General features: G+C 35.7%; 3 protein-coding genes across 3 annotated transcripts; 1 reads left to right on the top strand and 2 right to left on the bottom strand.

Annotated features, from left to right (window-relative positions):
* LOC131605587 (zinc finger BED domain-containing protein RICESLEEPER 2-like) lies at window positions 1-3,069 on the bottom strand. The gene is made up of 3 exons (XM_058877929.1): window positions 1,427-3,069; window positions 175-628; window positions 1-81 (listed from the first exon to the last, which is right to left on the bottom strand). Exons 1-3 carry the CDS (start codon window positions 3,067-3,069, stop codon window positions 1-3), a joined length of 2,178 nt encoding a protein of 725 aa, XP_058733912.1.
* An 8,859-nt stretch (window positions 3,070-11,928) lies between these two features.
* On the top strand, window positions 11,929-13,367 carry LOC131607537 (small ribosomal subunit protein mS78 (rPPR3a)). The gene has a single exon (XM_058879531.1). The coding sequence runs from the start codon at window positions 12,010-12,012 to the stop codon at window positions 13,162-13,164; it is 1,155 nt and encodes a 384-aa protein (XP_058735514.1). The 5' UTR covers window positions 11,929-12,009; the 3' UTR covers window positions 13,165-13,367.
* An 8,254-nt stretch (window positions 13,368-21,621) lies between these two features.
* LOC131607540 ((3S,6E)-nerolidol synthase 1-like) lies at window positions 21,622-24,141 on the bottom strand. Its single transcript, XM_058879532.1, has 7 exons — window positions 23,926-24,141; window positions 23,571-23,823; window positions 23,092-23,458; window positions 22,780-22,998; window positions 22,569-22,707; window positions 22,217-22,465; window positions 21,622-22,128 (listed from the first exon to the last, which is right to left on the bottom strand). The coding sequence occupies exons 1-7, from the start codon at window positions 24,094-24,096 to the stop codon at window positions 21,814-21,816; spliced, it is 1,713 nt and encodes a 570-aa protein (XP_058735515.1). The 5' UTR covers window positions 24,097-24,141; the 3' UTR covers window positions 21,622-21,813.
* Between the last annotated feature and the right edge of the window lie 3,192 nt (window positions 24,142-27,333).

Below are 27,333 nucleotides of genomic sequence, written 5' to 3' on the forward strand. Positions count from 1 at the left end.
TCAAGTTGCAGCAGCAGTAAATGAAACACCCAAATCTTCACCAAAATGATATGTCAAAGGTTCATCTTGTGGCTCCTCAATCTACAACACAAATTTGAAAAGTATTAGTTAAGATAGAATAATAATAAACATCTATTAGTTAGAATTGAAAGAAGACATGAAAAATAAACTTACAATAGAAGCAGTGCACCCCTTCTTTATTCCATATTTCTCCTTCACCCAATCACCTCCACAAACCACCATTTCAACTGTCTTAGTTTTCATAGAAGATCTTTTCGGATCAATAATCCTTTTCCCAGCACTAAAAGTTGCTTCTGAAGCAACAGTAGTAACTGGAACAGTTAGGATATCCTTTGCCAATTTACTAAGAACAGGATATTTGGCCTCATTTCCCATCCACCAAGTTAAAACATCAAATTTAGCATTAGGGGGAACTTTCAAAGGAGGCTCCTCAAAATATAATTCAAGGTCAGATTTGGAATTATTACCCACAACAGTTTCTAAAAACATTTCAAAGTTCCTCCTTCCCAATCCAGAAGTAGATCCTACTTCTGGAGATTCAGATGCAGCAGTAGGGGTAGTTGCATCATTGGTTCCATAGGAATCTTGATACAATTGGAAGAGGGTACTTAAATTTTCAGACAACTATTGTTGATATGTATCTGATTGAGTGGGATTTGGATACAAAAAGGGGTATACCCATTTGATGAAGATCATCTTATACCTATTGCATAAAATAAAGTATAAGGTAACAACAATGGCCTCAGAATAATTCATTAGGAAAGGCAACATTAACAATTAATGACCTCCGAATTATTGTTCATCATTGGCAGCATTAACAACTAATGAGGTAACAGAATAGGCCACAAACCCAACTAAAGTCACCAAGAGGTAACAGAATAGGCCTCAGAATCTTGAATTCTAATAATACAGATCAAGAAAACATGTCATCATAGGCACTATTAAACCACAACTAGCAAGGCAACTTAAATGAGAAAATAGGCATTATTAAGTCACAACTCACTAATATGCATATCAACAAAACAATCCATCATAGGCCTCAGGTAATCATAATTCATAATTCATACAATTCAAGAAAAGATTTCATCATAGGCACTATTAAACCACAAGTCCACAACCAGCAAGGCAACTTAAATGAGCCTATCAAGAACAGGATTACAGGATCCATCATATGCCTCAGCTAATCATAAATAATTCATACAATTCCAGAAAAGATTACATCATATGCAGGCAGTAGGCACTATTAAACCACAACCAGCAGCAAGGCAACTTAATAAGACACAATTAAGTCACAACTCACTACTATACATATCAATAACAGGATACCAATCATTCATATCAAGAACAGAGAATTTTAATCATGCCTCAGATAATAATCATACATCATATGCTAAGATGTTCATACCTTGGATCAAGAACTGCACCAATAGAAATCAATGTATTGGACTCTGACCAATACTTGTCATATTTCAACTTCATTTCACTAGCAAGGGCCTGCAACTGAGGATTATGTGAGATTCTTGAAGGATTATCAAGTAAAACCTTCACTCTGTAAAGCTCAGACAAAAACAGATTAGCAGTAGGGTAAGATGTGCCACTAATAATTGATGTCACATCAGCAAAAACCTCCAAAAACTTGCAAATATCATGAACATCTTCCCAATCATTTGCATCAGGCAAAAAACTGAGAAATGCACCATTTTCCTCAGCATATCTAGGCCACACTTCTCTGTAATGGTATGCAGTAGACAACATCAACCAAGTTGAGTTCCACCTAGTCTTTGTATCCAACACTTGCATTCTGCCTTCAAGTTGCAACTCATCAACAATCTTTTTGAATGATTTGCATCTTGTTTCAGAATTGAGCAAGTATTTGACACCATTTCTTATCTTATCAACAGACACCTTAATCATATCAAGCCCATCCTGCACCAACAGATTTAAGATGTGTGCACAACACCTTACATGAAATAACTTACCACCTAAGGGTAAATTTCTCCTACCAGAATAATCCCTCTTCAACCTAGCAATGCAATTCTCATTGGCACTGGCATTATCAACAGAAATAGATGCTACCTTATCCCTTATTCCCCAATCATCCATTACCTTTATCAATTCCCTGCACAAAACCTCTCCAGAATGTGGTGGTGGCACATTCTTAAAAGATAAAACTCTTTTATGAAGCTGCCATTTTGAATCAATGAAATGACCAGTCACAGTCATATAGCCTATCCTCTGTTCACCAGACCACCACAAGTCAGTGGTGAGACTGACCCTATTAATCAAAGCCATAGACCTTTTCATTTTAATTCTCTCAGCCTCATAAAATGTCTCACAATCAAACTTAACCTGTTGCCTAGTAATCTTTTTGTACCATGGATAAATCTCTTTTAGAAACTCATTAAAGATAACACCTTCCATAACAGAAAAAGGAAATTCATGACCTAGAATCATGTGTGCTGCAATTTCTCTATCCCTAGCATGATTATATGTCCAAGTAGCTAAACTATGAGTATTATCACCTATGTTTAATCTAGACTGAGCAAACTCTTTCTCATTATTTCCTTTCAACCTTAACCTTCTCTGAATACAAGCATCTAAATGTTTCTTACCATTAGAGGTACTCTTCCACTTTGAATCATATGTGTAAAGCTTTCCACACCATCTGCACTTCCACTTCTTAATGCCATCTGGACCTACAATCAGCACCATTTCAGAATGAACAGCAGATTTTTTGGGACGAGGAGCTCTACCATCAACATTTCTCTGACTCTGGGAACTCTGAGCTTGGGCAACTTGAGGGGTTGAAGCATCAGTGTTTGTGTTTGTAGTATTTTGAGTAGGGGTCTGAGTAGTAGTATTATCAGTGGGGTTGGTTTGAGTAGTTGTATCACTCGGAACTGGAACCTCCATATCCATCAACTCACCAATCTCTAAATTACCTCCATCCGTTGTCTCCTCTTCCCCGATGTCACCAAGCAACAACTCAATATCAATAAGATCATCCACCATTGTTGGAGGAGTCAATGATGAATCTTGAAACGACATGGAAGAAAATACAAAGAATTAAACAATAATATAATAGTAAACTGTAACAAAACCCAACAACAGAAGCCCAACTTTATTTAGAACAGTATAAGAAAACCTAATTGAGCTTTATTATCATTTACAAATCAAAAAAACTCAGTATAAGAAAACCCTAACGATTTATTAATCTTAATCAAACTTGAAAATTGAAATAGGCAAAACTTAGGTCAAAATTGTAACATGCATTTCATTTATAAAAAATTTAGGTCAAAACAAATTAGGGCAAAACAAAATAGGGCAAAACACCAACATACTATGGAACGAAGCATCAAACCTAACATGCAAACATGGTAAATAGCATGAAATTTATGTGAAATATAACAATACAAAAAGATTGAATACATTACAGTTATACGAAGAAGATACTCCAGGATATCTCTCTGAAACAGATACACGAAATCACGATTCAAGAAGAAGTAAAAACAATAACTAGTGTGTGAGGATGAGGAGTTATCATCGGAGACAAGGAGGGGAAAAGGAGGCCGTCGGAGGTGGCTGAGGTAGAGACATGGGAGGAGGAGAGGAAGAGAGACACGTGAGTGAGAGAGGGAGGAGAGGACCAGAGGAGTCTGAGAGTGAATGAGAGAGAGGGAGTGGGAAAAAGTGAGGAAATGATGTACCAAAGATATTTATATTTTTACTTTCGGTTACTCATTGGATATTTGGTCCGGTTCTTCATTTTGGATTCGGATATTTTTTTTATCCATTACTCTCCCGTTCACTGTTTCGGTCGGTCCATTGGACCAGTTCCAGCGGTTTGGATCCCGGTCCGGTTCTCGGATCCGCATTCCCAAATACAGCCCTAGTAATGGCACTACTGAAATGAGATTGGTCGGTGCTCTTAGAGAGGTGTTGGCTGGGGGGCATCTTGGATTCGAGTAAGTTCTGGGTGTGTTGAAGGAAGTTCTTCCATTTCAAGAGGGGGGCGAAAAGCGAAATGGAGCAAGTGAGGCTTTGCTTGCGGCGTTTTTAATTGGTCAACGTATGAATCGGGAAACTAACCGTGAGTTAAAAGCATATTGCCTTGCATTTGATGGGGAAATTGGTATGCGTTTTGATATGTTTCAAATTTTGTTATGGCTTGTGTTTTGTTACTTTCTAAATTAGCACGGTTACTATTGCTATTGTTAGTTGTTTCGTAAATTGATTCTCTTAGCCCCTCCTGTGGCTGATGTCAAATAGTTGACTCATTATGGTGAGCCTTATGATGGAAATACACGCTTCTTCAAGAGTACGTTATTTGTTGCTGCTGTTAGATCTTGTTATGGGGAATCCTGCTTACTACATGGTGTAGATTGGATGCCTCCTAAGGTGTGAATTTTTTCGGTGTCGGTTGGTTAGGTTGCTTAAGTGGCAAACTAAGATACTTTCCTTTTTGATTCTATCTTCTGATATTTTTGAATACTTGTCTGTATTTAGGGAGGTATAACTGAAGAGCAAATATTTTGTAGCATTACAATGATTTTCTTTCTTTGTTTAGCCATTAAGGATAATACTATTCTGTGAGAGTTGAGATAGAGGACAATGAAAGCGGGACGAGAGAATCTGCACATTTATAAATTACATGCATTGAGCTTGTTACAAGTATTGGCTACCCTGCTTACATTATTTCTAACAGGCTCCCTCAATTTAGAGTGTATATAAATCATATGCATTTAGCTTGTTACTTGTGTTAGTTATACAAGGAAAGGTTTAGTGAAAACATTTACAAAATTATTTTAATCACACTTTTCCCAATCCCATACTACATTATAAATATACAATAGTACAAACAAATTCTGCGATCAAACATTCTATTCTAACTTGCTTGCATTCAATATTCTATAATGGTTAAGACTACTCTTTTCCATTCGCTGCAATTATGAACTAGCTAGTACTACCATGTCCATAGATAACTCTTACTAATTTGCACTATCACTTGTATTTTTTTACACTATAATTTATTTTTTGTGGTGCAGAGAGAAAGTGGTGGTTCCCGTGACGAAACCGTACGTAACGTTTGAAGGTGAAGGAAGAGAAGTGACACTGATAGAATGGCATGATAGAGCGAGTGATCCTGGTCCCAATGGACAACAGCTACGGACTTATAGAACTGCTTCTGTTACCGTTTTCGCTAATTATTTCTCTGCAAGAAATATCACCTTCAAGGTAATTCATTTTTTTCAAACTATTTGGAAGAATCCTCAAATATTGAAAGCGGTAATTAATCAAATATAGATTGTTTCATTGTTATAGTAAAAAAACCGTACTCCATGTGTTCTCGCAATCTATAGCTACGTTCCAAAACTGTAAATATGTCCTTACATTCTCGTGAATTTGCACTGCATGTGTTTTTTTTTCTCCTCAAGTTTTAGGATTATATTTATGGGGCAATGTATAACTTTTTTATTTGATTATCGTGTTTTTTTCATTCTACTTTTATGTATGTAGGTGTTGCAAAAGAATGATGCTAATGTTTATATTCTGCGCTTTAAAATTTTAAGGTGGCGCATCTCTTCACACTGGGGGTCTATTTCTCATTGTTTGCATTGGAAAAGAATGGTATATATTATATGTTTTTCATTATATTTTTTAGAGTAAAAAGTTTATTAACCTGAAACAGAACTATAAAAAGCATATACTTTGATAGATAAACTTATTGAGTTCTATTTCTTTTGTAATTTGTAAAGAAAGGAAAAGGGGGCAAATCCATCATTGACCGAGTTCTATTTCTTTTTTTCATTTTGACTTCGTTGTAATTTGGATTGTATTATCTTTTTAACTTGGTTGACGAATGATTAGTAATAACTTGATTTTTTGAATCATTTTTAGTAATGACTATGTAAGTACTTACCAATTATGTTCTATGAATTCAAGTTTAATTTAAATTGAAAATTATGATTTTATTTTATATTATAGTTATTTAAATATATATAATGGTTCAAAAGTATATTAAAATAATAATTATTTAATTTGAGATAGAAATTTCTTGCGGATTTACCTGCGGATATACATTTACTGCAGATTTACCTGCGAAATTAGCTGCGGATTTACCTGCGGATTTAGCTGCGGAAATACCTGCGGAATTACCTGCGAAAAATATTACCCACGAAGGTTTTAGCTGGGGACCTAAAACCGCAGGAAAATCCGCAGGAAACACGTTTCCTGCGGAAATTTAGCAAAAATCCGCAGGTAATTCCGCAGGAAATACGTGTATTTCTAGTAGTGTTTATTTTCTTCTTAATAACTCATTCCAAGGTTATAAATTTTTTTAAATTACCTAACAAATAAAACTAGTCTTAATTTCAAGTTGCGGGTGAACTATCCATACTTGTGGTACTTTTCTTATTGAACTCAGTGATTTTGACTTCAACAGATATTTTAAAAAGATAATGAGTATGACACACAAGTCAAGGAGTTTAAGGCTTTTCATTTACTTTATGAGGTTATTGTATATGTTTTTAAAAGAGAAAGTATAAATTTTATGGAAAGAGAGAGACTTTACTACACAATCACTACTCTTTATTTCTAAATTTAATAATATTTTTATTTTAAAAGCAGGAGAGATACATGCAATTAAGATGAGATCAAAGAAAGCATATGAGAGGAAACATTCTAGTAGGCATTCATTTATGATCTTATTACTAATCAAAAATTGATTCAACATTGATTTTGCCACAATCCTTATTAGTTTTTGTAGTGTTATATTTGTGAGGACCTAAATGAGGGCGACTCTTGGGTCTCCGTCTAGAGTAATGTTGCCCATGCAACATCTCCACAGAATATGGGGCTCGCCTTTGGGATAGATGATGAGTACAATATCGTTATCTCGCATCGGTTATATGAGAAGGAGCCACCCCATGACTCCCTGAGAAATAGGTAGTCAACAGTCTCCCTTATTCATGGGGGAGCGGTTGCTGCCCTTGGGGAATTCCTAAGCCCAAAAGGCCTCTATAAATACTTCTCCCTCAGCGCAAGAAAGAGACTGATCCTAAATCATAGGCTTATATCTAAGCCCTAAGGACATATACAGAGCCTCACACCTCACGTGAGTAGATCCTCTAAACTACCTTAAACACCATCATATAGGGCTTTTCGCCACCATGGGCAAGTCCTAACCACCACAATATTTTTATACACCTACTAAGGCCTCTAAGTGCTCATGTCCTTGCAAGAGTAACATGCACATCTGTATTTTTTTACCAGTAGAGTGGCGCCCACCGTGTGGCTCTGGTAAAAATAATTTAGGCCACACCTTCTTCATCACAATCACCCCGCTCACTGTTACCTTCCACTTCTACACCTAACCACTCTCGACCATGGTTAACAGGAGAGCTCCATCCCTTACACTATAAGATACCAATGGTAGCGGTGATGCCAACACCCTAACAGAGATGCGTGCTGCCATGGACGAACTACGCCATCAGAACCAAACACTAATTAAAAGACAATGTTCACAACATGAGACAACTTCAGCAAGCGTCCAATTCCCCTAAAGATGATGGAAATGTTGATTCCTCAAACCTTATCAAACGAGACATAAGGGTGTTTGGCCTTGAGGGATTTAAACCTCACTCTTTGGCCAAGTATGATGGGCACAATGACCCTTAAGTGATTCTTGCCGCCCATTGAGACGATCAAAACACTAGATTCCTAAGTGGGATCCTAGCGCCTATAGAGGCGATCATTTCATTTACCTTCCAACTAACTTTCAAGTCTCAAAACCTAAGACTAATCAAAATCACTTTAACTAACTAAAAACCGAATCGATCTTAGCCCTTAATTATTTAACTAATTCTCTCTAATCTAAGGGTTCTAATCCCTAAATATCCAACTAACATCTCCTTCTCCAATCTCTATATAATCTGCAACTCACCTTCAATTCTGGTTCACGCATCATTTTTCTCGGCACCACCATCATCATCATCATCTTCAATCCTTCACATTCTCTCTTAAGCTATATCTTCCCTCACCTTCACCTTCTCTCTGAAGATCTCTTTTCCATCACCTTCACCTTCACAAACCACCATAAATATCTCTCTGAGTTTCATCTCCACTTCACACGCTCTCTATCTCATGGTTCACACAACAATAGAGCCAATACATAACACATAAAAAATCCGAAAAAAGAAAAAGAAAAAGAAGAGAAGAATTTGAAGAAGGAGAAGGAAGAATAAAAAATGAGAAGAGATATGTATACCCTAATAAAGATATCTAGATTTCTTTTTCGTATTCATTACACTTCAAGCGCCATCAGAGCGTGTCTGATAGGTAGCTTTGGAACTCCCTATTCCCGTCATCTTTCACCTTTTTCTCGTTACTGGTTTGTAAAGTAGTGTGCGTAGAATCATAATCCTCTCAAATTGTGCATAATCACATCTCCATGAGGATTTAATTGATCTTTTAGACCTAGGGTTTCAAACTCACATCCCCGATTCGGCCTTATAGTTATGTTTCCTTAAAATCCGACGCTAGATTCGTGATCAGGAGAGGATTTGAGTTAGGGTTAGTGTTTGAAAATATTTGATTGGAGATGGTTTGGTGGCAGCAACGCCGCCAGGAATCGCACCACCATGGTCTATTTATGAATGAATAGAGAGTGAAACGAGAGTGGGAGAGCAAGAGGGAGTGAGACTGAGTGTGCTCAAACGTTACAAATTTTTAACCTAAGCCCCTGGATTTAGACTGAAGTTCATTGGGCCTAAACATCCAATTCATGTCTGCACCCCCTACAGGCCCAATAAGACATTTTTGGCAGGTTAATCTGGATGCAAACAACAAAACCACCCCATGGGCTTTCCTGAGTTGGGGACTGTGCAGGCTTGTTGGGTCATACACCCTGATTTAGCTTCAAACCCGCCTCGGTTTTTCACTCTTGTGTTATTCTTTTCTATTTTTTTTAATGAAATCTAATAAAAATCAATAATACTAATAATTTTAGGTTTTAGTTTAATTTTGGTCATTAATTAGAATGCTTCTCTATTAAAAAAACTTAATAAAAATGTATTATTTTTAGGTTATTTTTGCTCATTTTTTGTATCATTGTTAGGTTATTTTTGGTGATCTTATGATGCAATTTGTGCATCAACTTTTGTATGAATTTTGCTTGATGTTGTTGATTGTTTTTAGTCATGATTTTATGATTAATTTGTGATGCTTTTAACATGTTCCCTTAAGTCTCTCAATCAAATCCTTTGCATGACAACTTTTAGGGTAGAAAATCCCTTTGCAAACTCAATCTTAGGTCTATATTTGTATGATAATATTAGGGTAGAAATTCCCCCATTTTCTTTCTCTTTTTCTTTTACCATTAAAATAAAAATCTTTTTTCTTAAATAAATTCAAAAACACATTAAAATATGATACATGTAATGCACCATGAGCCCTAAGCAAATGGGGAAGGGTGAGCGGGAGTCTTCCTTACCTCACCTTAGAATGTCTTTGAATATGGGACACTGGCCCAAATATTCAAAATATTCGCCTCTATTTCATAATCTTTAGTACTATACATATTAAAAACAACTTTTACAATAAAAGGATGAAAAAGAAGTTGGTGGTGTATTACTTTCCGACTCCCCGCATGTCTAGATACCCGCAGCCTTGAGGGACCATCTACCATGTGTCTCTGACAATCAACTTCAACACATTCAAACATTATTCCTTAGGCTTATCTTTCAAACTCTTTTCACAAAAGGCATGTGTTTCCTTTCTATCGCAAACATGTAACGTATAAGTCTTCACACAACGAGCAACAAACCCTAACGGTTAGAATGCGAAAGTAACATCGTTCTAGAAAAACTACAGAGCTCTGATTTCTTCGTTGCACTATGCAGATACGTAGTCACATGGTTCAGGAAATCCTGGCGAGCTCACTAATTTAAAACATTCTTTTTCCCCCATTTTCGCAATTAAACTCTTAGTTAACAACACCCTTAGAATACAAACAAACTGGATCCCGTTAAGTACAACTAATGTGACAGGTGCTAATATCTTCCCCTTGTATAATGACTTCCTTACCAGAGTTTGGTTGCAAGACCATCTTATCCACCCTTGTGGGGCTTTCTCGATGTTTCACATTCCCTTTGGAATTTTGAGCCCGCCGCTCAACAAAGTCCGCCCTTCCAAAGTCTGTTGTCCCCCAAAGCTCGATCCGCTAAAACGCGTTGTCCGTCAAAGCCCGCCTTGCCTGTTCATTCAACTCATCTCGCCTTAAGCCCACGATTTTTTAGTTAATTCTAGTAATTTCAATTCTTGATGGTTTATTTTATACATTTATTTGTGAATATATGCAATATTTTTTTAGTAAAATTTGTTTGAAATATACTTTATAAAAAATTGTTCTAAAAAGTAAGTGAAAAATCTAATTGAAAGGTAAAAAACCTATTAATCTATTAAAAAAATGAAAAATAAAAAAATAAAAAATAGGCGGGCTAGCCCACCACCCTCCAACCAGCAACCTTGGCAGGACTGGCTAGATTTTTATGTCCATTTCAACTTGGCGGACTTGCCCACCCCATTTTTTTTTGCGGGCTTAAGGTGGGGCTAGCAACCCTTTTTGCCACCCCTTATCCCAACTTCTACATAAATATCTCTTGCTACTTCTCAGTATATTTTTTAGTCTCCAATAAGCAGACTCAACCCTAAAAAATCATAAACAAAACAAAATGTGATTATTTGATAATTAGTACTCTAACTATATTTAGATTCACATAAATGTACCTATTGACTGATGTGTTCCCTATATGAGTGACTCTATTAGTCCATGCAGTAACAAATATTTCTTTATAGGGTGTCAACCAAGTTCTGTGCACATACTTAAGAAATTTCGGAATATCAGCGCATACAACTTCAAAATGCTTTAGGTGTACCACAAAATCAGTCTCCGTAATTAAATATATGACGTTGTTCCACATATCCATAACATGCTCATGCCTCTGGGATTCGACACACTCCTTACACTTCATACTAACATTTTTTTAAATATGGAACATACACAACAAATGAGTTGAGTTTGGAAACACAACTTCCACATCATTCATCAACGCTAGTTCACGGTCAGTAACCAAAACATTTGGTTGCAACTTCTCAGAAGCGAACAACTCTTTTAGCTTTACTAGTGCTCACTTGAAATTTTCCTCCCTTTCATGTTCCATGTATGTAAAACCAACCGAAATTGTCAACTTCATGGATATAACACCAACAATATCAAGTAGTGGTAGTCGACACCTGTTTGTATTGTATGTACATTAAATCATCAACACCCCTAACAACTTTTGAAATAAGTAAATTAAAATAGAGGCATTTGGCATAAGAAGTACTTGTTTGTTTTATATGTGCAATAAAAAATTAACAATTTTGTTTGTAGCACTAACAATCTTTTTAGTAAAATAGATCTCAATAATAACCTTTTAACACTCAAAATTCTACTAAAATATAAAATTAGAAAAATAAAATTCAAATAAGTTATTAAATTAGAAAAAAAATATTTAACTCTTAATTATTTTAATTTAATTTCAATTGATAATTGTTATTAATATTTAATCACAAAAACAAAAACATAAAAAAAATATAAATATGAAATAAAAGTGGTGGGATAGGGGTGTTGAATTTTATCAAACAAAAATCATTGTAGTGAGTAAAAGTTGAATGAGTGTTGAATTATTAGGTGGAAGTGAGAGAGAAGATAATGTGGAGTGTGAAAAGTAAAAAATTATGGTGTTGAATCGATAAACTATTGTACATAGTCGTGTCTGGAGGGTGTACACGAAAAACAGATTGGGCCTAGTTAAGTGCTCCAAGCCCAATATTCACTACATAGTGTATAGCATTACCACACACTCATCAAACTCAAAACCTGGTTTACTCACTCACACTCTTTTCATTTCCCCACTCTTTCCGTCGAGAAAGAATCAAGCCACCATAATGTATCGCATTCTCCACCGCAGCATGTGCACGGTCGCAGTAGAAATTGCAGAATCAACCACCAGCATCAAGTCCATTTCACAAGACCTCTACAAAGAACAAAACCTCAAGACACTCGTTGACAAGTTCAAGAAAGCCTCCGACATCGACCGCTTCCGCACAAAAGCCGGCATCTACGAAGACACCGTCCGCCGCCTCGCCAGAGCTAAGCGCTTCCGATGGGTCCGCGACATCATCGAGCACCAGAAGAATTACACGGACATAGCCAATGAAGGTTTCTCAGCGCGTCTCATTACGCTGTATGGAAAATCCAAAATGGACAGACACGCACAGAAGCTGTTTGATGAAATGCCTCAGAGGAACTGTAACCGTTCGGTGTTATCTCTCAATGCTTTGTTGGCGGCTTATCTTCATTCGAAGAAGTATGATGTTGTTGAGAAGCTTTTTAGGGATCTTCCTGTTCAGCTCTCTGTGAAACCTGATTTGGTTTCTTATAATACTTTTATTAAGGCATTGTTGGAAATGGGGTCTTTTGATTCTGCGGTTGCGGTGGTTGAGGAGATGGAGAAGGAGGGAGTGAAAACTGATTTGATCACGTTTAATACTCTGCTTGATGGGTTGTATTCAAAGGGTCGTTTTGAGGATGGTGAGAAACTGTGGGGGAAATTGGGTGAGAAGAATGTTGTGCCTAATATCAGGACTTACAATGCAAGGCTGTTGGGGTTGGCTATGGTGAAGAAAACTGGTGAAGCTGTTGAGTTTTATGAGGAAATGGTGAAAAAGGGTGTCAAGCCTGATATTTTTAGCTTCAATGCTTTGATCAAAGGTTTTGCAAATGAAGGGAACTTAGATGAAGCTAAGAAGTGGTTTGGTGAAATTGGAAAGTCTGAGTATGATCCTGATAAGGCCACTTATTCAATAATTGTTCCTTTTCTATGTGAGAAGGGTGATTTGAAAATGGTCCTTGAGATTGTTAAGGAGATCTTCTACACTCATTGCCGTGTTGAGGCATCATTGCTGCAAGTTGTGGTGGACAAACTGCTGAGTGAGTCCATGGTTTCAGAGGCCAAGGAGATTGTCGAACGAGGAAAAACCAATAATTACTGTCGCTATAAGCTGAATTTGCCGGCAGATGAGTTGCCAGCAGACGAGTGAGTAGTAGCTTTTGTTTGTTGTGTCCATTACTATTAATTTTGAACTCTATGTTTTACTAGTCATAATGTTGAATTGGCAATGCTTTCATGAGTGGATTTTGTTTGGCAATCTGAGCTTTGTAAAATGATTGCTTGAAAATGCCATTTTCTGTCTGATGATTATTTGTTCTTTTCCTTGTTGAATATCAGCCCTTAAACTTTCCATGAGCTGTTTTCAATACATGCATCTGTATGCATGAAGAGATTTAGCTTATGTTTTAATTTTCTTTGGTTCACTTATACTCTATACCTAAAATATAATTTGAGTATGCCGGTCTCATATCAAACAACACCTCTACATCTTCTCTTTTTAATCTTGTCCATTGACAAGAAGTTGAAGTACAAAACAATTAGGGTTGACAGCTAGACAAAGAAACCAAAGCAGCAAAAAAGCATATCCAAGTGATTGTATTTGTAACTATAGATCAAGAAAAAAAACCAGCAATGAAATTTCATGGGGAAGAAATGTATATGAACCAATCCTTGTTCTTGAACTTCGAACCCCCTCACAATGTCTTCTTCAAACCTTGTCTTTGCCGTTGTCTTTGTTTCTTCTTTATTTACGTGGTTCTTGTTAGGGAAGATGCTTCATGATTGTGATTGTAGAAAAATAGTGTTGTCTCAATTATGGTAGGGTTGAGCAATGACTTCATTTTTGTATGGTGTAAGAGGAAGTTTGTATGTCTGTGCTTTCCATAGAGAGAGGGGACAAAGAGAGAATGTGAAGATGGAAAAAATCTAGTTTAATAAGTGCATGATAATATAAAAGAAATTTGCATCATCTAATGATCCTACATGGTCCTGCACGGTGTGCAATATGCGCATGTAGTGCAGGCTTGAATTTGCCCCCGAAAAGTTCTGTTGAGGATTTGTATGGACGCTGTATTTGGACAACCTATTTCCATTCTTAGAGAAATCAATTGTTTGAGTTATTTGGGATTATTGTATCGCACAAATTTGTCTTATGTTTTGTGAACCAACAATTTAGTCTCCCTAAAGTTTGCTGCAAATTTGTAAACTCCTCAAACTACATAAAATTCAAATGCGTGTTATCATTATTTATCTTTCTTTGGATTAATATTTAGAATGAACCATGTTATTCTTTGCTATATTTTTTCCTTTCTTAACACCGTTAGCTATATTTTTAGAATGAGTTGATTTTTGATATCATAAAGCCAAGTAAATATTTCTTCTTACACAAAAGACAAGTAAATATTAAAACACATATTTCACGACATTATAGCATGAAAAAGGAACACCAGTCACAGTTCCAATATTTATGATACAATCGCAAGACAAACCCGCTTTCGTAATATTCAACCTTTAGCATTCATAAAACAAGTATTGCCCCCTCCACGAAACCTGTAACACCAATAGAATCTAGGTGTTAAAAAAAAAAACAGAATTAACAAAATAAAGACAAGAAATAATGAGGACAAGAAAATAAACTCTATGATGAAGGGGAAGGTGGCCCTTCGCCATACTGTGCGGCCATCACCACTGTATTGTATGTGTGAGTTCTCTTCCTCCCCTCCCCAGAAAGAATGCGTGATGAGACTGCTAGGCCATTCATTTATTTCGCCCCATTCATTTATAAGTGAGTCGGACTTATCTTTTGCCTGTAAAAAATTAATATGGAAATGTATTTCAAGAAATCATCAGAAAAAAATCCGGAACTTTATTTCCAAAAACTGTTGTGTTTGTCAAATAAGAAACAATTGATGTAGAAAACGTAATAAAAATTAATATCAATTATTGTCATGACATACATTAAAAATGAATCATTACATAAAATAGCTTTAATGCAAATTTAACATTACATTTCATCATCAAGTGATGGTTGATGACATTTTAACATCTTTAGAATATTTTCGGTTGATGTCGCAACCTTCTCATCCACCTCGATCGAATCTTTTGTTTCGTAATTGTGAAATATATTCCACATAACAATTACATCTTCACTAGTCTTCAACTTAAACTTGTTGAACTGTATCTTCTCTTCGTTGTCAATCGAGGGTGAACGATAATAGAGTTTCACAACTCTTTGATTGTCCGGGTAAGACAACATATTCTCTAGTGTAGATTTTAGATCGACAAGACGGGGATCTATGTGAATCTAAATTCAAAAGGGGGCATCTGGTTATTGAAGTAGACACAAATAAGATATGAAAATTGAGAAATTTTGTGTTTGATGTTGCTGACAACACGAGGGACACTCATATTTATACAAGTTTTAGATCAATATATACCTTAGAAACTCAATCCTGTCTCACAGGATATTTCAGATTGTACTTTCGAATTCACCATGTTTAGCTTACTAAAATTAGGGTGTAAACGAAAATATAGTTATGAATTATCCTCTGCTAGCAATTTTTTAGAAATGGGGTACATCCAGAAGTACATTTCAGGATTCACCCCTAACTGCTTATACATAACTTGATACAGAAATATAACCTACTATGAAACATAAAAAGCTAGAAAATTTTAGAAAACTGAAATGTATCTAGTTTACATCGTTAATAGTCTATCCAACATTACATACATAAAAACAAGTCACTAGATAAAATATAAAATGCATTAAAACATGTGTCACCACCTAAATCTCTATCCATGGGTGGTTCTGCCTTCGAGTTTTTCTTTTTTGACTCTCTTTCAATCTCACTCAATTTGGTGAATTCTTCCATCCTATCTAAAAAGTAATATAGCCAAGTTTTAATTTCCTTTGTGAAATGAGTTGTCCACTCTAGTGATTTATGTGGCATAGGGCATCCCGGTTTTAAATAAACTTGAACAAAATGTAGTAATTTAGAAAGTTACCCAATACAAATAATGTGTTTGGTTGGATTATGAGAAGGGTCGCTCCATTTTCACCGGGTATCAGACCGCTAACACAGGAAATAAAAGAATCATGAATTGCATTGGAATTTTTTTTACTGTATAATGTTATGTATGTGTCACAGCGTAAAAAATCCCAAGCGCAAGGAATGCTCAAAATACAATCGCCACCGAACTTTATTTATTCCAAAAAGAAAGAGAAAATATCGATAAAACCCACAAAAGAAAAAAAATGGTTGTTGCAACTAGATTAGGGTTCGGGAGTTGGTTATGCAAGGGGAAGATATTAGCACCACTCACATCCATTGTACTCAACGGGATCCATTTAGTTAGTTTTGCGAAAGAATCTTAGTGTGATATTTATTACTTCCTAATTATCAAGCGAGAAGAAAGAAAGAAAGAAATGGTTTTTTTAGGTTTTTTATTATTGTGCTCACCAAGATTTCAAAATTTTGTGCTTACGTATTTCAAGGTGTAATTGAAAAATCAGAGCTTCATAATTCGTGGTAGAAAACTAGGTATTAGTTGATTGATTTTAAAAAGTGATGATTAAGTCACATTTGAGTGGTTAGACATTTGCTTGTTGCTCGCTCTTGGAGGCTGAAGCGTTTGTTTGTTTCACGTCAGAATGAATAAAGCATACTCCTTTCTGGAAAAAAATTCGGAGTCGTGCAAGGGTGAAAAAGATGTTTGATGAGTTGGTTTGATATGCATTCGAGTAACGGTTTGAGCAAGGTGTGCATAGAGCGCTCGTTTACCCAAGGTTTCACAAGGATGTACATCTCATTGTCCTTTGTTGTCCATTTTATGAAGATTAATCTTTGCGGAATATGAGTAAACATTTGAACAAGGAGTGGACCAAGCGCTTGTTTACTCGGGATTCACATGGATGTGCATCAAATTGTCCCTTTATCCCAAGCTTAATTGTAGTATTTTAGATTGAAAGACCAATAGTCGTTTTGAACAAGGTTTGCACCAAGCGCTTGACTATTAGGGGTTTAAAAGAGATGTGCATCCCTCGGTTCTTTGTATTTCAAATTTATTGAGAAAAAGATTTTCACGCATAAAACGACTTAACGTTGGATCAAGCATTTGGTTGATTATGAAAGCATTTGAATTAATCGTAAAAAATGACGATTGATGTATGATCAAGTGTTTTAGCGTTGCATTCAATTTAATTTAATTTTAAAAAAATGCTTAACGCTGGATCAAACTCTTTTTATTCTTTTTGGAAATTCATTCATCTTTATTCTAACTAAATATTGATTTAATTGCTCAATTAACAATAATAAAACTAATAATTAATCAAAAAATTAAATAATAATACAAAAATGAATAACTATAAAACAATGTAAAAAAAATACCAAATCATCCTAAAATAAAACAACAATTATTTTATTTAAAAATTACAAAAGAGAATAACTAATAAAAAATATAAAACAAGCAAATATAAAAAGAAAAAAAAGAAAAAAGCTTGTCAAAAAAACTAAATAGCAAGCAATCTCTAGGATGAATTAAAGTGTCAACTATTAAAGGGCATTGGAGTTGCCAAATGTCAGCCATCAGACGTCTGGGAGATGCGCTATAAAAAGCACTAGGGTTTTTAAACCCTTACTTTAACACTTTCACTTCTCTCTCCTCAGAATTGTAGAGCAACTCTTGTCCCCAACCTCATCTTCTCCGTTCAACCACCTTTTAACTCCTTTCCAGCGGTCCACCACCCCTTTCAAAATAAATTTGGGTGAGATATAGGTTAATTGGGTGTATGCCTCTTTCTTCCTCGTATATTAGGATATTAACATAAGGCTCACTATTTGAGTATTTGTCATCCACATAAAAACAACTCAACCAAACAAATATCCTTTTTCACCTTTGAGCGATGTAAACCTTTTAAAAAATGAAAGACGTTCCGTCCATTCTACAATGATGCAAACAACACTTCCACATGAGAATATCAAAACGTTTTCCGCTCGAATGTGATGAGGACATAAATTTTCGTTGATCCGAATTATGTCATCCATTTTTTAAGCAACACAAATGTTTAATTATCCATGTTTTGAGCATCAATGTTTTCCGTTCAAATGCGACAAGGGAATCTTTTACTAAAATCGACCAAAACGCAAACATTTCCTACCCAAAACTATGCAGCCTTGAATTCTCCATCACACCTAGAGATACGTAGGAACGAGATTTTAAAATCTTGTCAGGCAACCAAATCAAAAACTTACTTTTTAGTTCCCCTTTTCTTTTAATAAACCTTTAAATAAGTTGAAGATCACAAACTAACGTATGCTAACACTCTTTCGTAAAACTAACTAAATAGGTCCCGTCGAGTACAATGGATGTGAGGGGTGATAATACCTTACCCTTGCATAACCGACTCGCAAACCCGATTTGGTTGCGACGAACATTTTCTTTTCTTTTGTTGGTTTTATCAATATTTTCCCTTTCTTTTTGGAATAAATAAAGTTCGGTGTCAACTCTGTTGTATTTCGAGCGTGTGGTACGCTCGGGTATTTTTGGTGTCGCGATAGCCATCAACCATTTTTATGGTCATCCTATTACTGACAACATTTGATTGACAATAAAGCACTTGACTCCACATCTAGGGTCCATAGTGGTTTCAGGTCGAAGGGTGGTATACACCATTATCACTATGAGAATAACTTATGAATCTCACATAACATACTATGTAGTATTCTCATGGTGGATCAATCCAGTATAAATATTACTCCTAATATTTATACTTATGTGAAGACTTGAAATCTCATATCCATGACTCGTGAGATATGTCATCAGTCTATTCACATAACACTCTATATGCATCACAGTTGTCCTATGTGACAGTAAAGCTTGACTACATATACTTTAAGAATAATGTCCTTATGTTTAATGAGATCTCACAATTAATTCACACTTAACGAATCATTAAACAAACTAATTACTCTAAGGACTTTATCATGTCATATACAAATAGCATAATAAATACAATGCCTAATAATAAGTATATATATTAACAGATAATATATATCAAGGTCGTGATACAAAAGGCATATACAACCAATACTGATTGACTATTAGGCTTACTCTAACACATACATCTAATCACACCAGAGCAAACATAAAACATGTTAAAAATATATATCACAACTAATACTGATTGACTATTAGGCTTACTCTAACACATACATCTAATCACACCGGAGCAAACATAAAACATGTTAAAAATACTGATTGACTATTATGCCTTTTAGGCCCTTAAAGGCATACAAACCAGAAAGGTAATTGTCCAGACAGGCAAGGGAAAAAAAAGGCATCATCAGAGATCACTGAAATCCAACCCACACTAGGGCAATAAGAAGCATCAAGAAATCCATCCCACACAGGGGGATAATGAACATAACGATTATCATGTCCTACATATGTCTTACAAGAACAAATTATCAAAAGGACAAAATAAAACTAACGTTCTTCATAAACAGACATCAAATAAATGGGAGGAGTAAACAGTGTCACCATTAGAATCAATCTCGTACTCAATCTCTTATTCACTATCACTACTTTCCTGGTCTTTTTCCACACCTAATGTCCCAACATCTTTCTCAGCGTCTTACACTGCAACCTGAGAAATAGATGCACGAGCAACCTTTGGATTCATCATTTGAATAAGTCCATCAACCACACCTTTTCTGGTTGTGGATTTAGCAATTATTTCATGTAAGGCCTTAGATTCCTGCATAAGAAGATCGCTTCCAATTGCAATACGACAAGATATGGACGGGACTTCATGAACATTACCACCAACAGTCATATCAGATTCATCAAAATTGGGAATGTTGGGGATAACAATGTCTGGGACATATTTCCCAACAAATAACTTGTAACTAAAATTCAACAAACTAGGAGGAACGCCAATTTCATCTTTAGCAATCACAATATCATGTTTTTGTTTAATCAAAATACTAGAGATCATTGAAGGAAAGTCAATTGGAAGCTTAATAAAATAGGATTCAACATGTTTTACCACTTGCTCAAACACATAGTCTCCAAAGTCAAACGCAACCCTAGTTCCTATTTGATAAAGCAAACTAGCAAGGCTAGGGGGTAATACTTGAACTATGATTGGAGGTGGTCAATTGGCAGCATCAATCTTGTACAAGATGACATATTTGACACTTAAGTTGGTGGCAGTCAGTAGACCTTTGGATGGTCGATCATCATGGATGGTACCTAAAAGGGTGAAGAAGACAAATAGGTGATGAATAAGCTGATGAAGGTGAAGTTTATTACTGATGAAAACATTGGCATTAACCGTTGAGGTGGATAAAGTTTTGTTTCGAGTGGCTGAATAAAAGTTTTGTTTCCTTTGCCGATGAAGATGATAAAGACGATCGAATTTTCATTTCCTTTACTTTGTTTCGATTTTCATTCAAGTTGTGTTGGCAGTAATGGTGTTCGAGTTTCGTTTCATTCATGGAAGAAGATGAATTATTGAGATTCATTTTTGGAGAAGATGAAGTTTCGAGTTTCGATTATGGAGAAGATGGAGTTTTCAGTTTATGGTTTGTTTCATCATGAAGTTTGTTTACCTGTTTTGAGTGTATTTTTGTGGATGAATGAAATAGAGACTTTTAGAATTAAGTTTTGAAAGTTATCTTCCATATCAATCAAATACCCTAACCAAAAAGAAATGTATATTCATTGATAACTTTCGTATCATTAAGTAACACAACCGAGGGGATAACCATGTACTTTTTCTATCGGGTCATCTTTCAACCGATGGAATAAGTCATTTTTATTTTTTAAATAAAAATAAAAATGAATTGACAAATTTTCTATCGGTTAAGTACCACAATCGAGGGGATAGTCAGATACTTTTTCTATTAGGCCTTCTTCCAACATAAGGAATAGGTCATTTCTATTTTTTAAATAAAAATAAAAAGAATTGAAAGGTACGTAATAAAAAAATCCTATTGGTTTACTATTCAATCGAGAGGATATGTAATTTATTTTTTTAATAAAAATAAAAAGAATTTTTGAGAAATTAGAGACTTGTGACCACATGGTTTTCCTACTGCTTCATTTGCCAACCGAGGGGATACGTGACCCATTGATCATTGATGAATATTCAGGGCCGGCCCAAGGGTAAGGCGAGCTAGGCCCTCGCCTTGGGCCTCAAAAAAATTAAATTTTTTTAAAGGTATCTTAGGCCTTAAAAAATTAAAATTCAGTGGTGTTTGTTTAGCTTAGTTAGTAAGTAAATGATGTTTCATATTGAAAAATAATTCAATCTTGATAAAAAATGTAAATATTTAACTACCAAAATTAACATTAATTTCATAGTAGATACGAAAAAAATTAATCGTAAAAAATCTTAGAACTTCTTTTAAAAATCAAATATTTTATTATAGTAGATAAACAAAAAAATCTTATTTTAATAGTCGCCTTATGCCTCACCTAAGTTGAACCGGCCTTGTGAATATTTCAAAATTACCACTGCATTTTGATTTCACATAGGTTACCCCACTAAGGTGAGAATTAGTTTAAAATTTCGATATTTTATTGTAGGGCATAATCACTCATATTATTAAAGAACGACTTCATATTATTGAAATTTGAAATTAATTAGAAATACAACAAAGGGAAAATGTATACAGATAGAATACTCCTAATTTATAGCAACCAACATATTTGACTAAAACTATACCAATATCAACTAATAGTGTATGTGTGTGTGGATATAAGATTACTTCACAAAAGTAGAATGCCATGATGTTTAATATGTTGGGGAGTGAATATTTTGTAAGTAGTGACAATCATCATAAAGCAATGATGTCACATACTTCTCTAGTTTTGAAGGAGTATCACCATCATAACTATACATCATAGGTACCATCCTTGCAGCATTTAGACAAAGTTTAGTAAAAGATGATGGTAACTCATTTGTGTTCAAACATTCTTTGTTGAGTTGTTTCCATGCATCTGAAATTTGTTTACTCATATGTTCTCTTGTTTGTCCAATACTAACTCTTGGGTTATCCTTCATGTAACACTTTGAATATGATCCATCGTTACCATCACAATTAACATCCTGCAATGATTATTTCAACTTTTTTAATCCTTCTCTTCCATAATAATAATTGATCTATTTATATAAAAAATTGGTGACTCTTTTCTACCTTGTCTCCTTCAAGATCATCGCACAGACGTAGAATTGTCGCGGTTGTAGATATGATGGTTGGGAAGTCGTCGATTATAGAAACGTTTTTGTTGGTTACATCTTGGCCCATGTAAAAGAAAGCATGAACAAGCACCAGATGCACACCGGTGCTCACTATTGCACTTTTCAAATACTCCTCTAACGTTGGAACATGCCCGGAAGCAAACCATTTTGCTTCTTGCAGAAATGCATTCAAGAGTTTTATCCACTGTAATTAAAAAAAATTAAGCACAAATAGTTCTAGAAGATAACATGATACTCATAGGATTAATGCATTGATTTTGATACAATGAAATGAGTTTCTTGCATACCGATTTTATCAGTGAACTTATAGGGTTCCATCCAGTTTTGAGATGTGTCCTAAGTGCAAATTCATTGGTTGTGTCATAGAGAGCCTTGAAACATACTTTCATGCAGTCTGGTAATTGTTCAATGCCTGCCAAATCCCATCTGCTTCCCAAAAAAAATTAAAAATTAAACTCATGCTACATACATTCGAGTGAGAGTTATTCACATCATTACCTTTTAACAGCTTCGGTAAAGAGAGTGAGTTGATCAATGTTTCCATAATTATCAAATAGATCATCAATGATGTAGATTAGAGACAGAGGCTTTGTGACCTCGATCCTTACATCCGAGAAACGTGGATCTGGAATACACGCCATAGTCCACATATACCATTTAATGGGATCATCTCTAGCAAATTCCAAGTCTTTTGACAAACCTAAGTCTTTCCACCATCTACATAGTATATACAATGATTAAGTGATTGTTATGGTCATTAATCTTTATCAGTATAATTTAATTTTTTGAAAATTGTTAAGTAGTACTCACTTGGAAACTGCGAAAATTTCCTTGAGATGTAAAGAGGAAACCATTTGAGTATCAATTTTGGAAAGCTGTTGTAAAGAATTTGTCCATGGTACATTTTGTGATTGAATTATTGTTGGTGTGAATCTGGACAAAGTTTTATGAGTAGGACACATTAATGTATGTGTAACAAAATTGACTTGAGGGTGGTCATGAAACGTTGAAGACCACTCGTTAAGGTACTTGCAACAGAACTGTCCTGCAATGTCAAGAGAATCTTCTCCTTCTATGCTTAATTGAGAGGCTTCAAACAATGCAATTAAACCATTTATATCCTCACAAAATGTATCCTTGAGTTTGCCTTTATTGTCCAAGAAAATGTTGAACATGTCTGCAAAACAATAATAACCACTGTAAACTCAGACACACGTAGCTGTGACGTATATAGATATTTAATACGTATAGATATATAATTATCAATTTAAACGAATATCTTAACTAACCTGGGCTAATGTAATAACCTTGTTGTCTTAACATACGAAATTGGAATGCGATTTGTGACAGTCCTTGGATATTCTGGAATCTGAGCATCATATGCTTCCTTTCAAGAGTTGCTTCAATTTCATCTTCAAAGTGGTATTCAATGCCTAATCTTTGGATTGAGTCTACCATAGATAAACGTTCATCTGTACTTTGGCTAACAAATAAACGCTTAACTTCATCCAATGCTTTAGCATGTCTTATATGAAGAGTTTCCTAAATGAATATTATTTGAAAGAGTAAGCTTGATTAGCTACAAAACATTATGAAACTCCGAAATAAATAGAAAAATGAATTTTCCAAAAAAATGGTCCATACCTTGGTTTTTGCAGTTTTAGATATATTAATTTGGTTAAAGGAAAGAGTACAATTAATGGTTTTATTGCGGAAACTACAATGGGCATGCATGGGTTCATATACGTTGATAGCCATAATAGTTGAGCTTTTGTTTGGAGAAATTTTTTGAACAAAATGGAGAGGAAAAGCCATTGATTTGAACTAGTTCAATAATGTCTTGGTCTGAGTACTAAGCGTAGGTTTCATCCAATTTATAGAACAATACTTGTTCGTGAGAAGCATCTGAGAAGCATGCAAAAGGAAAATTTGACCAAACATAACCTTGGCGTGACATGATTAAAATGTGGAGGAAATGTTTTTATTTGCAAGACTGTCTACCGCATAATAACTAAATAAAATCTTATAAAAGTTTTATCAAGTTAAATTGTGACAAAATAGGATGTACTGACCTACTTAAAGCTTTTGAAAATTTAAAATGATCAATTATTAAGCAGAATCGATAATTAAACGATAACGTTTACATTACATAAAAAATCTACAGTACTTCTTTTCCATACTTCTTTTGCCAAACATGTTTTCCGAATGTTAATGTATGTTTGGAGTTGACTTTGAAAAGTCTCTGTTGAGAAATTTTTTTTTTTTAGTAAACAAGATGACATTAAAACGGTGAACTGAGGGTTCACCAACCTGTTTACAAAAGGGGGGCACTAGCCAGAACAAGGAAAAAATACCCACCAATTGCTATTATGATAAGAACCGGATCGGATCTTTAACAAAATCATAATAAGAATAATTGGGATGGGTATTTTCACCACAAAAAGACCACCTCCAAACCAAAGCCTTGATGTTCCAAACAACATTATCAAAGCTCCAAATTTCCTCCCTAAAGCAAACCCCATTCCTACTTAACCATAAAGCCCACGTAGTTGCTAACCAAACAATATCTACCTTCTTATCTAACATTTTCTTAGATATACAAAAGGAATGCCATTCCATAAAACTTGAATGGCTCTCTTCCTCGCCTATCCCCTCTTTACCTATCCACATCGCCATGTCCCTCCAAATATTCTTTACAAAAGAACAAGAAAAGAAAGAATGGTCCCTATTCTCCAACTCAATCTTACAAAAAGAGCACAAGGACGCTTCAAAAGATATCGGAATACCTCTAATCACAAGAAAATCTTTAGAAGGAAGCCTATTTGCAAGGAGCCTCCATCCAAAAGCTTTAATTTTGAAAGGAACATCCGCTTTCCAAACCAAAGTCTTAGCTTCATAATGTCTACCAAACGGGCCAAACGGAATACGGTAAAAAGCATACTTCTCATAACAAGACGCCACCGAGAAATCTTCACCCCTCGGGGTGATCCACTCCGCCCCGTCTCTATCCGTACTCGTTAACCCCTTCTCTTCCAAAAAGCCTCTAAAAATGCCCCATTCCTCCGCCACTCCATGCTCTAGAAGTCTATTCTCGGAGATACCACAATTACCCCACACCCACCTATTATCCACCCATCCTCCCATAGCCGCCACCGACACCCTTTTCAAACAAGATGCGTCATATAGATTCGGAAACACCTCTTTCAAAATCAACCCATTCATCCACATAACGTCCCAAAACGGAACATTATGACCATTCCGCAAAAGAAACCTACAAGAAGAAACAAACGGGTCAAAAAAAGAGTTACTCCCCAATTTCACAAGATCCTTCCACCACATCGACTCCTTCCTCCTCTCAACGGGATCACCGGCCCCTCCCATCACCTTAAGAACCAAATCACCATATCTCTCCTTAAGAACTTTGAACCAAAGAGAATCCGCCCCTTGAATGATCTTCCATCTCCATTTACTCAAAAGAGCCAAGTTAAAATCCTCAATATTTTTAATGCCCAATCCCCCCTTCTCAAAAGGTTTAGTCACCTCTCTCCAACTAATCCAATGAATGCATCTCTTACCCTCACCTCCACCCCATAAGAAACCGCTTTGAAGACGGGTGAACTCCCTCGCCACTTTGTTCGGCATCTTGAAAAAGGACATAACAAACACGGTTAGAGAACTCAAAACGGACTTCAACAAGGTAATTCTCCCTCCTAGAGTTAAAAATCTATTTTTCCATCCCGCCAACCGGTTTCTCATCTTGGATAAAAGAGGTTCCCAAGTCTCATATTTTCTAGGATTATACCCCACCGGGATTCCTAGAAAAAAGAAATTACTATCTTCAATCTTACAAGATAAAACATTCGATGCCGCTTCCAAGAAACTCTCATTAAGATTGATTCCAATGAGTTTGCTTTTATGATAATTTATGCCTAAACCCGACACCAACTCAAAAGCCTTAAGCACCGCCTTAATAGCCCAAATGTGATTCCAATTTCCTTTCCCTACCAACAAAGTATCATCCGCAAATTGAAGAACATCGATAGGACAATTTCGATTGATAGAAAAACAATCAAATTCCCCAATCTCGATAGATTTCCTAACCAAACCCGTTAAACCTTCCGTCACCAAAACAAAGAGAAAAGGTGATAGAGGGTCACCTTGTCTCAAGCCCTTCCCCACCTCAAAATCATCCGTCGGACTTCCATTCACAAGAATAGACATATGACTCTTAAAAACCAACTTTTCCATCCATCCTCTCCACTTTGCTCCGAACCCCATCCTCCCGAACAAATACCTCAAGAAATTCCAATTCACTTTATCGTATGCCTTCTCAAAATCTACCTTGAAAAGGATACAATCTTTACCCTCTTTCCTTGCATAATCCACCACTTCATTAGCCACCACCACCCCTTCCAACATTTGCCTACCCGGAACAAAAGCGGTTTGGCATGACGAGACAACGGAATCAAGAACTCTCTTTAATCTACCCGCCAAAAGTTTCGAAACCACTTTATACATACTCCCCACCAAACAAATAGGTCTATAATCATCTAAGGATAAAGGGTTATGAGACTTAGGAATCAAAGATATGAAAGTAGACGTTACCGATTTAGAAAGAGATCCTCCCTCGTAAAAGCTTTTAAAAAAACCAACAATATCTTTCTTCAAAAAAGACCAACACCTTTTGAAGAAAAGGAGAGAATACCCGTCCGGACCCGGACTCTTCGCCCCCCCACAACTCCATATAGCCTCCTTAATCTCGTCTTCCGAAAACGGTCTCTCAAGAAAGCTCGATTCAGCCCCACTCAAATTATTGAAAATAATCCCCTCCAACATCGGTCTTTCCAACACATCCTCCTTGAATTTATCCTTAAAGTGCCTATGGACTTCCTCCTTGATCTCCCGAACCGATTCAAGATTGCCCCTCGAAGAAAGAATAGGGCCAATATGATTAAGCCTCCTTCTTTCCTTTATGACCTTGTGAAAAAAACCACTATTTGAATCTCCCTCCTTCAACCATTTCAACCTCGATTTTTGAAGTAACATGTTTTC

Source organism: Vicia villosa, linkage group LG5, assembly GCF_029867415.1.
Source record: "Vicia villosa cultivar HV-30 ecotype Madison, WI linkage group LG5, Vvil1.0, whole genome shotgun sequence".
Lineage (NCBI taxonomy): Eukaryota > Viridiplantae > Streptophyta > Magnoliopsida > Fabales > Fabaceae > Vicia > Vicia villosa.

Coding starts and splice junctions, on each gene's coding strand:
- LOC131607540 (XM_058879532.1), bottom strand. CDS start 24,096: ATGGCTTTTCCTCTCCATTTTGTTCAAAAAATTTCTCCAAACAAAAGC. Junction 23,824..23,925: donor CTAAAACTGCAAAAACCAAG/GTATGGACCATT, acceptor ATATTCATTTAG/GAAACTCTTCATATAAGACA. Junction 22,466..22,568: donor TAAGTTCACTGATAAAATCG/GTATGCAAGAAA, acceptor TTTTAATTACAG/TGGATAAAACTCTTGAATGC.
- LOC131605587 (XM_058877929.1), bottom strand. CDS start 3,069: ATGTCGTTTCAAGATTCATCATTGACTCCTCCAACAATGGTGGATGAT. Junction 629..1,426: donor GGTGCAGTTCTTGATCCAAG/GTATGAACATCT, acceptor TGAAAATTTAAG/TACCCTCTTCCAATTGTATC. Junction 82..174: donor AGGGGTGCACTGCTTCTATT/GTAAGTTTATTT, acceptor TTTGTGTTGTAG/ATTGAGGAGCCACAAGATGA.
- LOC131607537 (XM_058879531.1), top strand. CDS start 12,010: ATGTATCGCATTCTCCACCGCAGCATGTGCACGGTCGCAGTAGAAATT.